A 16,750-nucleotide genomic window follows, 5' to 3' on the forward strand; every position below is an offset into this window, starting at 1 on the left:
TATACATATCCCGCAAACAAAAATCGATCTTTATACGGCTGTGGAACTATTAGGTTGGTGCATAAGTTCTTAGTGTTTTTCTATAAGTTTAATAAACTCAACAGTTGCTTATAACACGGTCTTTAGTCATCAATTTGAAGTCATGTGGCTTCGAGGCGATAAAGTCCTCGAGCCTTTTCGGAGTGTATGTTCACCCGGAAAAGAAGTTCCTTGAAGGTTTTTCGATAAATAGCGGGAAAGGTCAAGTGAATAAGGTGAGTATGGAATGATTTACTATCCCAACTCCTGTATAGCACTTTTTGTCGGCCTAACAGAACGCGGGAGGGCGCTATTGAGGAGTAGTGTCACTACAAGCAGGTCCGCAGCTCGTGGTGTCAGGGTCGCGTTCTCGCTTCCCGAGCACGGGGTCCCGGGTTCGATTCTCGGCAGTTAGGGATTTTCACCTCGAGATTACTGGGTCTTTGTGTTGTCCTCATCATTTGCCGGCACGGTAGCTCAGCGTGTTCTGTGAGAGAGCTGGCTGCCCTCTGTAATAAAAAAACTGAGTGGAAGGATCAACAAACGAACTTGACCGGATGTCATGTGACGTCCTCAACGACCAAACACAACGATCAACAACGAACAGAAGGGAAAAAAAGGTGGTCAGCGTGAAGGACTGCCGTCCTACGAGCTTGGGTTCTATTCCCGGCTGCGTCGGAGATTTTCTCCGCTTAGGAACTGGGTGTTGTGTCGTCATCATCATTTCATCCTCATCCGGCGCGCAGGTCGCCCAATGTGGCGTCGCATGTAATAAGACCTGCACCGAGGCGGCCGGACCTGCCCCGCAAGGGGTCTTCCGGCCAATGACGCCAAACGCTTATTTCATTTCATTTTCCTGGTCGTTTTTCTTGGACTGCGTCTGCAAGACGTCTCAATTCTTGACAATAAATAGCAGTGATGGTTAGACCTCGGGGCAGCAATTCGTATTACACCACACCGTCGCTGTTCCAACAGATGCATGACATTATGTTTTGTGGATGCGCGTAGGTCTTTGTACGGGGAGTTGCTACTTTCTTTGGGCTCTTTCATTCCTTTCCTTTCCTTATGTTAGCATATTATATGAAATGATCGCGTGGTATTGTTGACCGAGAGGCCCTATCCGCAGAAGTTCGTCCGCCGGGATACAAGTCTTATTTCAGGTGACGCCACATTGGGTGACTTGCGCATTGGTGATGATGAGATGATGATGAGGACAACACAACACCCAATCCACGAGCCGAGATAATCACCAACCCAGCTGGGAATCGACCGTGCCCACTGCATGGTAGGCAAACACTTTACCACTCAGCTAAGGAGTCGGACGATGTTAGCATAAAGACGCCATTTCTTATTACCAGTAACGATACAGTATAGGAATGGTCAGTGTTGTTCACGAGCCAATTGATACGAGCAAACAGAGATGCACGTACGCCCAACCGCTGACTTTCCGATTTTGACTTGGAACAAGCGGTACCTGTACACTCGATTCTTCAACCACGTCCGTTGCATGCAAATACCGCACGATGGTGGAATGATCACAGTTCATTTGGCAGTTCTCCGCGTTAGTGTTAACACGGATCATTGTAAGTTAATGCGTTTAAACGACATTCATCAAACGTGAAGGTCTACCTGAACTTGGATAGTCAATACTGTGAAAACGACCCTCCTTAAAACGTGGAAACTATTTTCTTTGTGTTCTGTCCACTGCCATTATCCCTATACCGGGCGCAAATTTTTCTGCTATCACTCCTCTATTGAACTCAAACAGAAGAATACGTCTGAAATGTTCCGATCCCGATTTCTCCACTTGACTTGCCACTTTCTAGCGTCCGCAACTCCACTCACTATCCCCAAGTGACAAAATGACATTATGTAAACTGGAACACCAACAGTGAACTACAAATAAAAAATAGCAATCGGTAAATAAACCCATAGAAACCGGAATGTCAATATACAAATCAAAAACGTTATTAACTTATGCACCAACGTAATACATCTGTCATAAAATTGGAACTTACGTTTCTTTTTGACAGTCCGTTATTTAAACCAGTCATGAACAGCGTATTCATCGGCCATTTGACACTCGCCACCTTTGGCATGTTCCATTATGTGAAATTTTTCAATCCCATTGACGGCTCTATTAAATGAAAAAGTTTCTCTTCCGACGGCAGGAAGCTGAAAGCGAGCGTGTTGATTACAAGTATGATTTATGGCACCCTGCAGATACACTTAACTTTTCTGTTACCACCACATGACTTTCTTTTACTTACATGTTGCAATACGCGTTTGGAGAAATGATTCCCATTTTTAAGTGCGTTTTCTTCTGTGTAGTATTCCATTTTTGTAATGTTTTTGGTGTGTGAAGTTCTGCAGTGTTCTGTTGACTTCTCTGCAATGTATAAAAACACTCAATTTTTAGTTGATTGTCGATCTTTATGAATAGTTAGTGGAGAAATTTGGAAGAATTTGTACTTGTAGTTTTCTTATGGCGTATTTTTGGAGAGATCGATATACATTAAACATTTCACACATTTTTCTGTGCATGACATACATAGACAATAAAATTTTTTTATAATTAAACAATTACATAAATTTTTTTAGATTTAGTCAACAGAGATGTTTTTATATCTCTTCTGAAGAGTACAATATCTTCTAGTACAGATGGTATTTGTATTAACAGTCTGGATCATAATTTGCTTATTCCTATGCCTTACTATTTTATTTAAGTATATTGTCTAAACAGGTGAAGAAACTCGCGGATTCACTTCAAAGTTTTTCGTTTAATATTTCACCATCATATTTTCTATAATGTGAATATATCTCCAGTTCTAACAGATCCATTTTATGCCCTTTATTTCGTCGGTGGAGTACTCTGACATTTCGTTCTACTTTTCCCAATGGCTATCCTGTATTACGTATGTTTATGGCTGTTGTTGATGTGTTTTTGTTGTGTGTGTAAGCTTTAATATGCTCTGTATGCTTGGCGTAAAAATCTCGGTCTATTTGTCCTAGGTAGAACATGGAGCATTCTTGGCATGTTACTTTGTATATTCCAGAATCTTAGTACAGGCCATTATTGTACTGTACGTTATGTATTAGTTTATGTTGCAGTTTTTTAGATATAGAAAATCCAATTTTTACTTTGCGATTTTTGATCATATTTGCTGTCTTCTTTGATATATTACCAATAATATTATTTTAAGTATATATATTTGTTTTTGTCTTTTTTCTGTGGTGTGGTTTGCCTTTGGGCCTTCCATCAGTTTGTCTAGGACTGTGTCAAGCACAGAAGCAGTATAATCATTGGCATCTGCAGTTTGTTTCATTATGTTAATTTTCTGCTGCGTGTTTTCTTGGTTTCAAGATATTTTAGTTGTCCTATGTAATGCTGACCTGTATGCAGCCTGTTTATGGGAATTTTGAAAAGACTGTAAGTACAAGCAAGTTCTTACGAATTTCACCTTTAACTGTGTATAGAGATCGATAATGAAATAAGAAATTCGACTTTGGCACACATTGCGTTAAAGTCAACAGAACACTGCAGAGCCTCATACTTCAGAAAACAGCACGAAAAAGGAAAAAAAAAACGCATTTCAAAATGGGAATTATTCCCGAAATGCGTCGTATATATATAACTAAAAGAAAATCGTGACTTGTAGCAGAAAAGATTGTTTACACACTAAGTTCTTTTCCACTTTCCTAGTGGACTGCTGCATTTTACTGAGCGAGAAGCGCCCGATAGGAAAACACATCTTAGATCAAAGCAGGGGCGATTTCCTAGCGGGAGGTAAAGTTCACTGATCGAAGCGGATTTGCTGAGGTTTAGTGGAAGGAAATAAATTTCATTTTTTCCGTGAAAGTTTAAAAATTGTGCTTTTCTGTGTGTTTTGACTTACTGATGTTGAATGGTAGTCCAGTTTTGTTGTTCCGGAGATTATCGTCGGAAATTGTTAGGAAGGAGACGGAGGAGGCCTTTTACCTGTTAGCAGTGCACGTATTCCAGTCCAGCGGTAGGAATTCAGAGTCTTCCTGGAAGTGGTAAAGTAGAAAATATTACCTCAGCTGCTGTTGAGGAATACTTTAATTTCCACTAATTGGTACGTTCACTGAACATTCTCAGGTGGCAATAGCATGAGACTTTTCCGAGCGCTTTGGAACAAATTAAAGCACTTGAGTAACATGAGTTTTTATGGCAAACCTCGGCTTTGTCGATTGTTGTGAATTCATAGCATTGCACAAGACACAGTAAAAATTCAGCTTCTTGTATATGGCGAAGGGTCGAAAATCCGCCATACATTGTTTGGAAAGATCGTACTAAAAATCTCTAAGTCATTTTGGACCTGCTCTGCCTTCTGACGTGGTAGAAAATCTTAAGGCATTTTTCACTTTCTTATGCTTGCAGGCGTGTCTATGTGCTTTCAAAGTCTTCTGTTACCAAAGTAAACCGTAGTTTTCAGTGCTCGTACGATATTAATGACAGAGCAACGCCGGCCGAAGTGGCCGTGCGGTTACAGGCGCTGCAGTCTGGAACCGCAAGACCGCTATGGTCGCAGGTTCGAATCCTGCCTCGGGCATGGATGTTTGTGATGTCCTTAGGTTAGTTAGGTTTAACTAGTTCTAAGTTCTAGGGGACTAATGACCTCAGCAGTTGAGTCCCATAGTGCTCAGAGCCATTTGAACCATTTTTTGACAGAGCAACATTACACTTCTTTAAGGCCTGTACTCGCATTTAACACACACGAACGAAAACAGGACGAACTATAATATTTCCTATCTGAATTTACCCAAAGCCGATATCTAAATGATTCCAGGGTTCTTTCCCTGATTTGTTGGATATTATTTATAGGCATAAATAATTGTTGATTCTGTGATTATGTAAAAACAATATTGCTGTTTTTGTTTAGAATTTAAATCTCATAAGTATACAGAATGCATATCACAATGTTGCTAGTGCTGAAGTAGACTCCTCATGTTAATCAGCGCCAATGACTTTGTATTTGTGCAGATGTATCTATTAGCAATACTTCAAGCAAACAAATAATAAATAAATTGTACCAAGGAATAACAAATTAATCATCATAATTTTCAGAGGAGACTAACGTAGTATTTTATTTTGTCGTCTGTTTGAAGCAGATAAGCACAGAGCTCAAAAGCATTGTCATTTCTGATCTTCCCTGTCCATCAATTACCAGTCTCATATTAAAGTCTGCGCATATCAGGTCACAGTGAACATTGATCCAGTTAACTGCGTTAACATAAATAATACCCCCAAAAAAATCTAGAGTGAATATAAATGTTCAGGGAATTATTTAAAAAATGTTAAACACAAGACAGCTACTGCAATTAAGATTATCGTTAACTTATTTGCTCAAACAAGCACTGTTTTTGTTGCAGACTACATACAGGCTCTTCGGCTGCCTTCCTCCTCGCAAGCTGACCTCACTTATGAAGGAGAAGTCGTCACCGTCAGCGGATGGGGAATCACAAGCGATGGTAACTGCAGCTGAATCGCATTTATTGATAACTACTAGAATAATTTTCTTTGCATTGTTAATAAGTTTGACTAATTGTACGCGAACCTCCGTTCCTTTCTATACTCCACCTTACTCTAAAGTCTGAATCTCTGAGTATTTCCCTTGGCTAACAAAATTAATCTTTTCAAATGATACTTCCTTTCCGTTTAAGTCTCTGTTGTGAAATTAACGGATTGTGTATGTCATAGATTATATCACAAACCAAATCCTTCGGTTAGTAAGCTTTCCTCAGTTACTTCGTCCTGTATTCCACACACCATCTTCGTATTAGTCTGTCGATCTAACATTTTTTAATACTCGGATACACTCTTTTCCACATTTTTAAATTGGCGACGTTGCTTTCCAGACATCACTATTCTCTCAACTACTAATTTAGAATGTGCTATCTTAGGTACATACAACGATTCATATTAACATAAAATTTTCTTCCGCTGAAAAAAGCTTTCTTCTTGTTGTTAGTTGTTTGCCATGTATCTCTAATTTTACGGTCCTACTTCTTAAATTTTTCCTACAAATTATTACCAAATATTTATGTGCTTTCCTTGTTTGATACAAAAATGTCCTATCATTTTTAATTCGACTTTAAGTTTTTGTGATAATCAGTCCTCGACTGGTTTTGATAAGACCCGCTATGACTCCCCACATATGTCAACCTCTTCGTCTCACAGTACCACTTCCACCCAATGTCCTCAGTTACTCGTAGCTGTTGGATATATTCCACCCTCTGTCTTCCCCTACAGTGTCTACCCTCTACAGCTCCCTCTAGCACAATGGAAGCTATTCCTTAATGTCTTAACACGTGGCCAACCGTTCTATCCCGCCAGTGTTTTCCACGTGTTTCTTTCTTCGCCGATTCTGCTGAGAACTTCCTCATTTCTTATTTCGTCAGTCCACCTAACGTTCAGAAACTTTTATAGCATCATATCTCGGATGCTTCGTCCCTTCCCTTCCGGTTTCCTCACAGCCCATAATCCTCTTCCACTCATACATTCTCAGAAATTTCTTCCTCAAATTATATGAAGGTCGCTAGTATTTGCACTTCTTCTTTTCATAAATTCAGACGTTAACTTTTCTAGTTATTTGCACCACGTTAATGGCTTCTTTTTTAATTTCTTGGTAAACAGTTTATTACTTAAGACTCAAAAGCAAACAAATTCGATTTTGTTCCGCTGTTCTTGTCGGAGCTGAAAGGTGTGAAATGCATGCTCAAGTAACCAAGTGTGGTAGTATTTTATGTGCTAGCTATGAAGGTAAATCAAAATGTTTCTACAAATATGCTGTTATATCTGAATTAGACTGTGACCAGCACACTAACTTAATAATTTTGACAATTGACATTATTCAGTGGCCAAAATCTCCTTGCTTCAAAACAATGTTTCCATACCTCTGTCTAAAATCTGACTGAAAGACTGCTATTTCGTCACTATTCACTCTTTTTACCTTACTTTTCATGTATCGACTTATTTTTCTCCAATTTCTCCAAAATTATATTTCGTACTTTTTTCTGCCAACCTACTTCTGTCCTAGACAATTTTTCCTTCGTTACCTTCACATTTTTTCCCCAGGTTTACTTTTAAGGTTGATATGCATTTTGCATTGTTTTCTTTTCCACACTGCCTGGAGCTATGACTGGTTACAGACGTTTGTGGATCTCTGCTTTCTTTTTTCCATCAATAAGGTCATAGCTCAGTGTTTAATCTTTAAAGTTATTGTTATACTGCTTAACATCTGCGAGAGTTTCGAATTCAGTCTTCCAATTTCCACATGCTGAACTGCTTTCTGCCATGCAGTTGTACTCTCCTATCATTCATGCGCTCTTATCTTGTTCAGTGTGTTTATCATCATTAGTAGGCCCTGTTTGTCTTAGTCACAAGCAAGAAGTGTTTTTGCAGCCCGTAATCCTTTCCAAATAGGCGTTGATAAAATAATAGCGAATTGATTGTTTTATTTAAATATCAGTTTTGCATGTGCCGGTTAAAAGGCCTACTTTCTAATCATGGTCTATACGAATATATCATTCTCTATGTAGTTTTGTATCAGTGAGCAGTCTTCCCGGTTTTCTTTGATTGTATTCATTCGTTCACTAGCTTTCTACTTTATCAGTATTTGTTTCCTGTTCCCATTCATTGCAGTCCATTGCTTTCTTTTTCAATTTACTATACTTTTAACATTCCTTCTGCAGCCGGCCGAAGTGGCCGTGCGGTTAAAGGCGCTGCAGTCTGGAACCGCAAGACCGCTACGGTCGCAGGTTCGAATCCTGCCTCGGGCATGGATGTTTGTGATGTCCTTAGGTTAGTTAGGTTTAACTAGTTCTAAGTTCTAGGGGACTAATGACCTCAGCAGTTGAGTCCCATAGTGCTCAGAGCCATTTTTGAACCTTCTGCTCATTCAATATGTGATGATGGATATAGCTAAGACCATACATTATGACGTTAATTAATCCAACTTAGCTTCCTTTACTTTGCTACTTTGCTGGCGTACAATGTATGGTCTGCACAGACTTTTTTTTATTTCGCTTTTATCGAATTCGTGTGTGTTACGCCCACCGGTCATATGTAAATGCACACACTATAAAAGAGCTAGTGACCATTTACTTGGCTGCCAGTCTTTGCATAATTAAAATGTTTCAACGGGTTTACTTTAATTTCACACAGCCACTTAAAAAAAGAAAGAAACAAATCGGATACGTGGTTCTATAGTTATTAGCGCCAGTCTTATATCCGATACTGAAATCTCTCCTCTCAAACAGATATTCCTGTACATGAAATTGCATTTGAATATGGTATCAATTGGGTCATCAGTAATTACGACAACAATAAATTTATAAACATATGTTAGACCTTACTTTTTCTATGCAATTCTGACGAAAACGATTTGTCGTGGTGACTGTTAAATAGCTTTCTTTGATTTAGTTCACAAACTGCAAAACCTACATATTTCAAGCTAATTAATGCCATAGAAGCACGGACCTTTCCGCATTTACTTCTGGCGACAAAACGCGTCTGTTTTCACAATAAAAATTTTCAATACACTTCTCATCCTCTTTAACCCCCTTAGGGGTTGAATTTGCCAAAATACAGAAACACGTATTTTTTATATCCAGCCGAGAAGCAAAACACAAATTTTCGTAGATTTAGCTTCAAAAATGCTCTCCTAATGAAATATTCTCACAAAACTACTCATCCCCTATTTCACCCCTTTAGGGATAGAATGTCGATAAATCAGTTCTTAAACGATGCCCACGTTATAAGGTCAACACCCTCCTCAAAATTCAAGTTTCTAACCTTAGCCGTTTGGGCTGAGCGATGATGTGTCAGTGAATCAGTGGGGATATCTTCTTTTATATTTAGAGATAGAGTACATTTATTTATCGCACGATGAAATCATTTGGTAGTTGCTGTTATTTTAATAAATGAAGGGATTAGTTGTGCCAATTGCAGGAATGTAAATAGAGTACATTATAATCTTTTTATTTACATAAACTGCTCTGCTTTGATACACTGACAGTTAATTTCTTCTTATCTTTCCACAACTCCATTTACAAAACAGTTAATATACAGGGTGTCCGTAACTAAATTTCCAGTGTCAAAAAGCTATAGAAGTAAAACCATTGCTCAGAATCACGACAAACTTGAGCAGCATATTATTGACGCAGGGAAAAACATCATGGAACGAAAAAAATTGGCACTGTTTATTAGCTAATCCCATCCACCACTGGAAGGTCGTGCCACATCGGACGGAAAAAAATGATTTTTTAGTGTCATGAGGCCAGAAACCGCATAAAAAACAAAATGATATCGGCTTTCAATTGCCCTTAGGACAAAAACCTCATAAGAAGTAAAATTACATCAGTGTCTGTCGTGAGACTGGTGCGGGAGATGTTCAATACGTTGCCACAAGTTGAAATCGAAAACTAGCATGCTCCACAACAGCTCGGAGTATCTGGGGGTATTAACATGTTCTCGGAGAGGGAAATGGGCTTCTTCCGCCCACAGCATGTTCGATGGCCAATTATTGTCAACTTCCATGCGAGCAAGAGATTCCAGTGCGAACGTTTATCTTGCTGGCAGGGCAGCTGGAAGCAACTCCTGAACATGGGTGATTTTGCGTGCTTAGCAACTATCGCTCAGAATCACGTCAAATTTGAGCAGCATTTTATTCACGCAAGGGAAAACATCATGGAACAAAACAAAAAGACGCAGTACGACGGGTATGACTTTAGTTGCACATTGCACCATCTGTACTGTTCAGTGTGCACGACCGCACAATTTTTCGTAGTATTTTACGCACCGTGCTCACGGGTATGTCTAACGTTCGGGAAATTTCCCCCTACACTGCATTTTGGCATGCCACCGCACAGCGCGCCGTCACCGTTTACCCGCACTGCACTTCAAAAGTACCTGTATTTTCGAATTTGGTAATCATTTTCGCCAGACCGCTAGCAGACATCCGACTAATGCCTTTTCTCATACCCTTGATTCGTCAATAACATGATGTTCAAATTGACTTTATTCTGAGGAGTGATTCTCTTTCTACAACGTTTTGAAACTGGAACTGTAATTATGGACACCGTGCGTTTTCATCAGTGTGATCGAAATTAAAAATAATAATATGTCCATTGTATTAATGAAAACTTTCACGGTCGTATTTGCCAGACTTTCAGTTACTGTTACTAGATTACAAATGGAACATTGGCAGGTGAGCTATAGCAGGAAAGCTCAATTGCGCATCGTTACTAGGCGACGATGCTGATATTGCACTCAGGAAACAGTAGGTTAGACTGTCGGGGTGGCAGTAGATCAGGGTGTCTTGTGGCTGCTCCCAGACGTCTCAAGAGCAGACGGCTACCGTCTATGATTCAATGAACATCATTGCACTAGGAACCGAAGTACTGAGTAATCTATGAGGTGCAGCTGATGAGATTCACATCAGGCTCCGCGCTGATGTGTTTCTCATGAAGGCTACTGTCAGTCTTCCACAATGAAAGAATTTATTCCGTAGCGTTCTCAATATTTTCCGTGCTGTTTCATGTCGCCCGTCGAATTATTTAGCAACAACTATCGTACATGCCCCGTAAGACCTACATTTCACTCACAATGAATGTTGGTCTTAGCTTTCCACCCGTATTTTTAGATGGTTTTGTTTTTGCCGTACCAACACACTCTGTGTCTAGTCGACGTGTCGACTTGTCCATTGTTTCCGGTAATCGCTTTTGTTCTGGAAACGTCTGCATCACTGTAACGGGAGAAAAGAGGGGCTGTGGGTGCATCCACCCCATCCAGTGAGACAATGATGTTTGGGAGGCCTCATATAGAAATTTCGTCTCTTGTTCCAGACTTCAGGAAACTGGAGACAACTCCTGCGTGTCAAGGCAGTTGGATGTCCAATCTGGGCCTTTCGTGTCCTGTCTCCTCAAACCGTTACAAGTAATAGAATTCTTCGTCTTCTTTCTTCGCTCTTCTCTCTACAAAATCCTCAACATCGTTTTTATGATCTCACTTCTTCCCAGAACGCTTTTACGCTATCATTTCTCATTGGAATATGCATAATCCCATTGTTTCTTTTTCTTTTTAATGTTACCAGTAATTGCCTGTCTTATCTTACTCTTCATAGAACTTTTCCAATTCGCAGCGCATCATCCATTTTACCTTTTCCTTTCTTCGCTATATCATTTTTTGAATAACCTTGTCCTCTCCTCTTTCCGTAGTGGTCAGATTTCTATACTCCTTAACCAAATTTTTCATACAAAATACCTTATTAGACGGAGATCGACATGTTCTACTCGGTAGATAATGGAATCATTATAATATTCTAGTTTTTCTGCATTCAGCAGTATTTTTAGATTTCGTTCCATGCGCTAAGCTTCCCCAGTAGACTGAACTGTTTCTACAATTTACTGCAACTCTTTTTCATTTTTTGATAAGAGAACTATATCGCCTTCAAATATCAAATACCATAACGTCTCACTCTTTGTCATGTCCTTTGTTCATACGGTCAAGAGAAAGTGAAATGGGAAGCATGACTTTTTTCCTCTCCCCTTCCCCAGGATTCTTGTGGCGTTCATGCACTAATACGTTTATGTATCCCATTATCAACATTGAATTTTCTATGCCAAGTAAATAAACAAATTTTTCTCTTAAGATTTATTAAAATAGCTATACAGCTTTAACTCACTGTTCCATGTGCATTGCGCTGTAAACAGCCTTATTTGTTTCTGTGAAATGTTTACTGCTTACATTGCATGCCATAACTCTAAACCTATAAACAGTGCCAAACCATTTGCACCTATTTATGCTGTATCTCATCAAACTTCATCCATTCGACTAATCAGATTTTCTATTTGCATTTTCCTTCAAATCGAGGCATGGACATCGTGAGTGGGAATCTCACCTTGGCGGAAAAATCCATTTCTATGTTTAGAGGCTATGAAGACCCAACGGTACCGACCGGACGCCGTGCTGCGGCGCGGCTGGGCTTTTGAGTATTGCTGTGTGCAGGCTGCAAATTACAATTCACCTACCTCAGAACGACGTCTGCTCGATGTCCCTCCAATTGGCAACGTAGATACTTACAAGATGATGTAAAAGCACCGTTGATAAAAAATACACCATCTAATACCTACAATTACTGAGGCCGCGCAACTCTCTAGTAATGAAGTAAAGTCCTGTAGAAAAACTGACATTAAAAAATTTATCGGGCGGTAAGGAAATGGATCGGCTTCTGGAAAATAATGTCCGAAATTTCCACACAAGAAGGTTTGTTTTGCCATCTAGGCAAAGAAACGGTACTATTCAGTCCACATTTAAACTATTGGCTATTTTCTTCACATTCACAATTCGTACACTCATTTCACATGCACAGCAGCCAGAGATATGTACAAACCCCACCCGAAGTAAACAACGTTCTCACAGTCATTAATTTCACTACTAACACGAGTTATTACATTCGGTCCTTCTTGTGGATTTCTCAGAAAAGAAACCGCTCGCCAAAAAATGCTCATTGGTTTAATACTGCAACATTGCCACGTGGATACTATGAAGGCCAAAATTTCACACGCGAATATCATTCCAACAAAATAGTTCCAAAACTTCCAAACTTCACAAAACTGTCCATAAATACATCAGCATTAGTCGCGCCACGTATCAAACGCGAGGGACTCAATATTCCTTCATTTCACACATTATGAAAGTAACATGACCGACCGCATTCAAAGCTAGCGAGCGAATCCCTTCTTGTGTACTCACTCCCAGTATAGCTATCAGGTAACGAGCAGGAACCATCTCAATTCTGATTGGCTAACCATATTCGCTGCCAATCAGAATTCTCGCTCATGATCATACTCGCGCCAGAAATGGCCTGTACCAAACCTTACATGCAGACGCATCTACGTCATTCTGATATACAAATATTAAAGTAATGTTTAATAAACGAAAACGAAAAAGCAATAAATGTGGAAATATCCTTTAGATACAGATAATACTCCAGCTGACTTTCTGGCTGCTCTGTTATAATAGCAATCACACCTAGACGTACGTCTTAATCAGTAAAGTGGGTAAATTCCCTATGAACATTTTCCCACAACAGGTTTGCGTAACTCTTGCAGATTACTTAAGATGATATGTAAAGCACCATTTAAATTTGATGACTGTCCTACGTACACACCCTCATTCACTCACATTTACTCCCACAACAGTATTACACACAAATAATAATTTTGTCTGATGTCTGATTTTTGTATTATGACAACATAAATAATTAAAGTTTTAATATTAAAATCTCATTTAATTAATTCTGCACACTGAGAGCTCTGGTTATGTTTTTAGATAATACCAAAGGACAACCTTTTATATTTCCTAACTGAATTTAGTTTCCTAAGTGTCGGTTGTTGACTTTTTTAGCAATTTTTTTTCTATCTCTGAAACTATGACATTTATAAAGCTGTAATTTGGATACAATCTTCTCCTGAATGTCAAAAGGTAGAGTACCGCTTTTGAAAATGATTGAATAATATTTAATACCATTTATTTAGGTTCTTATAGGTGGTGAATGTACGGTCGCTAATAAGTGATACAGGAGCCATTCTCACGCAACCGTAGTAGCAGGCGTACATGACTCATTGGCTAATACACAAATGGCGATTTCTTTCACAGCCTCCGGCTCCAATACTGCGGGCTGTATAGCAACGAATGTTGTCGCGCATTAACTCGCGACGTTACAGTGTCATCCTCAGCTCATAGGCGTCACTGGATGCGGATATGGAGGGGGATGTGGTCAGCACTCCGCCCTCCCGGCCGTTCTCAATCAAGTAGCTCCTACGTGTGCCTCACAAGGGCGGAGCGCACCCCGCTAGCCAACAGCGCTCGGCAGACTGGATGGTCACCCATCCAAGTGCTTAGCCCAGCACGACAGCGCTTAACTTCGGTGATGTGAGGGGAACCGGTGTTACCGCTGCGGCAAGACCGTTGCCCTCTGTCTGCTACTGCACTTAAATATAATCCATTTTGGATGGGATAAGTGGACAAGAATTTACTGAGCAGAATCTACTGGTAAAGCTGCTTCGACATGGAAGAGACATTACAAACTCATTTTCTGTCCTGATGTGATGGGCATTTAAGACCTTACTATCGGACGTCAGTCTCAAAATGTCTGTACTATCTATACTAAATTTCGAATGCATGTGCTAGACGTCAGCTGTCTTGTAAATATGATTACAAATATTTATGATGTTGCAGTACTACTCCGAATCTATTCCTGACTGCACATAGGTCACAACTGGTCCTACTCTAAATTTTTGAATTTAGTATTCCATTCTCTAGCACTTGCAGTTGAGGCTTAACTACACATAAAACAGTTCGCATGGGTAGTTGCCCAGAACTGTTGTTCGCATCTCTTTTTACCTTCCACTGTTACAGTAGGACATAAATCAAATATGGAAACAGCTTTTAGTCATGGAAGATGAGCCCTACTGCACAAATACCGGCAACACTGGAGAATACAATGCAGCCCAGATGATAGTCTTGGAAAGTATTAAAGGGGGCCAGCAACAGGAAGGCTGCAGTTATAGATGGAATAAATCTGGAACTTATAAAATATGCCACTATTGTGCAGTTGCTGTGTGATATTTAATGCTTGAAGAAAATTCCGGAGGCATGGAAGTTAGCAGGAACCATACATATACGCTAGAAATGAGATAAAATTCTACTCAAATTATAAGGGTATATCCATTTTAAATGCTGCTTATAAAATCTATTAGTCTATCATTAGTAAGAAACTCCAGCCAACGACAAAAACGTTTTTAAGATTGAAGCAATACGCTTTTGGTAAAGGTAGCTCCTCTGCAGAAGCAACATTTATTCCAAAACAAGTAACAGAAAAAGAGGAGAGTTCAATAAGGCACTCAAAAAGAGATTTGTGCAGTTGCTATATGATATTTAGTGCTTGCGCTTCCTTGACTATGGTAAGGCCTGAGATAAGGTCGAAAGGATGAAATTTTGGGAAATACTTACTGGCTAGTACTTACCTGCAAATTTGGAGAACAGGAAAAAATTTATTGTCACAATTTTATTTGCAGACAACAAGTTCTCCAACTTGACAGTGAAATCGCTTCATAAAACAATGTAACTGAACTGTATAACATTTTACAAACTTATCGAACGAGTAGATAGGTAAACAAAACGAAAGGAATGGCAGTGGAAGATATACTCCTAACAAAAGCAAAAATAGTGATAAACACGAAGATAATAGAGCAGGTAAATTCGTTTAAATGGCTCGAGATAGTTATATCAATAAACAAAACTAATTGACATGTTGTTCAAAACATACACAAATACAGAGTGTACCATAATTAACGGCGAAAACACATACAGTTGAAAGTACACGATATTAGAAGCAAATTAGTATGGTAAACATGGGCTCTAAAATTCATATCTGAAGAGATATGGGCACTACGTCATTTTCGATACTGTGAAACAAACCTCTTCTACTGCAAACTCTTTTTCCTTCCGTATTTCGGGAGATGTTATTATGGGCCAAAACAAGAAAAAATTGTCTAGTAAACTGAGACTCTAAAATGCACACCTTGAGAGCTATGTGCGCTTGTTCAGCAGAAGAGATTTGCTTGACAGTATGAAGAATTGTCCATAGCTCTACAGGTATGCGTCTTAGAGTCCATGTTTAGTAGAGCTATTTGATTCTAATACCGTGTATGTTCAACTCTGTGCATTTACTCCATTAGGTGTGATAACCCCTGTGTAATGCTATAAATGGTTGTATAAGGAGCCACCTTCGCAGAGCTATACGGAGAGAGGAAACGCTAAGACATCACAACGTGATGACTAAGCCTGTTCTTATATACTGAATTGTAGTAAAAATTGCACTCTAAAAGAAGGGAAGGAATAAAGAATTGAAGTGTCCGAGATCACTTTTTGGATTAATATAGAGAGACCGATTGCGAAGTGAAGATACGGGACAGACTAAACGTGTAAACAACAATGACCGAAGACATTAGACACTACCAAAAAAATGGGACGACGGTATTAAAAGGATGCCGCTTGAGCGACTGGTATGCCAAGTATTACATTATAACTAAACCGGAAGACGAAGTATACAATGGCCAATGAAGAGATTCAGACAGCAGTTCTGTTATTTTCCTTTGGTTTAAAAACGAACTAACACCCACACGTTGAAAAGGGCAAAGAAGGAAGGAAGAAAGGGAGGAAGGAAATTATGGGTTTCTTAAGTATAGCGTCGATACTTTAGGAAAATACTTATTTACAGAACACAAAATAAAAGTTTAGTGTCATCTCGAGGAGCTTCGAATTCAACTTAGAGCATTTCTATTCAGTACTTCTCGTGTGTTAATGTAAGAATTCTTTTCATTCAACATAGTGTCCTTAACACAGTTCAAATATTTTTTAAAGACGGTAACGAGGCGTTTCGCAACAAGAAGACTTCCTTTCAGTGAATGAGCAAAATACACATTTCTGTTTCAGATTCATCGACAGTAAGTACAACACTGAAATATGTCGACATGGTCGTCATATCCAACAGCGAGTGCTCTGAATTATATCCTGGCGCTATCGACGATGACGTCATTTGTGCTCTCGGTAATCCTGATGGCAGTCCCTGCAGTGTAAGTAACAAAGTTGGGTTTCTACTGGTCTGAACAGCTATTTCTGTATCATAAAAATATTGTCACA

At 39.3% G+C, this 16,750-nt stretch overlaps 1 protein-coding gene across 1 annotated transcript in view; it reads left to right on the forward strand.

The window, feature by feature from the left end:
- LOC126234531 (brachyurin-like) overlaps positions 1 to 16,750 on the forward strand; it is a 41,373-nt gene that overhangs the window by 20,071 nt on the left and 4,552 nt on the right. The window contains exons 5-6 of the mRNA XM_049943227.1: positions 5,413 to 5,511; positions 16,544 to 16,683. Coding sequence (XP_049799184.1) covers positions 5,413 to 5,511; positions 16,544 to 16,683 — 239 coding nt within the window. The remainder of the gene's footprint in view (positions 1 to 5,412; positions 5,512 to 16,543; positions 16,684 to 16,750) is intronic.

This window comes from Schistocerca nitens, chromosome 2 (assembly GCF_023898315.1).
Source record: "Schistocerca nitens isolate TAMUIC-IGC-003100 chromosome 2, iqSchNite1.1, whole genome shotgun sequence".
Classification (NCBI taxonomy): Eukaryota; Metazoa; Arthropoda; class Insecta; order Orthoptera; family Acrididae; genus Schistocerca; species Schistocerca nitens.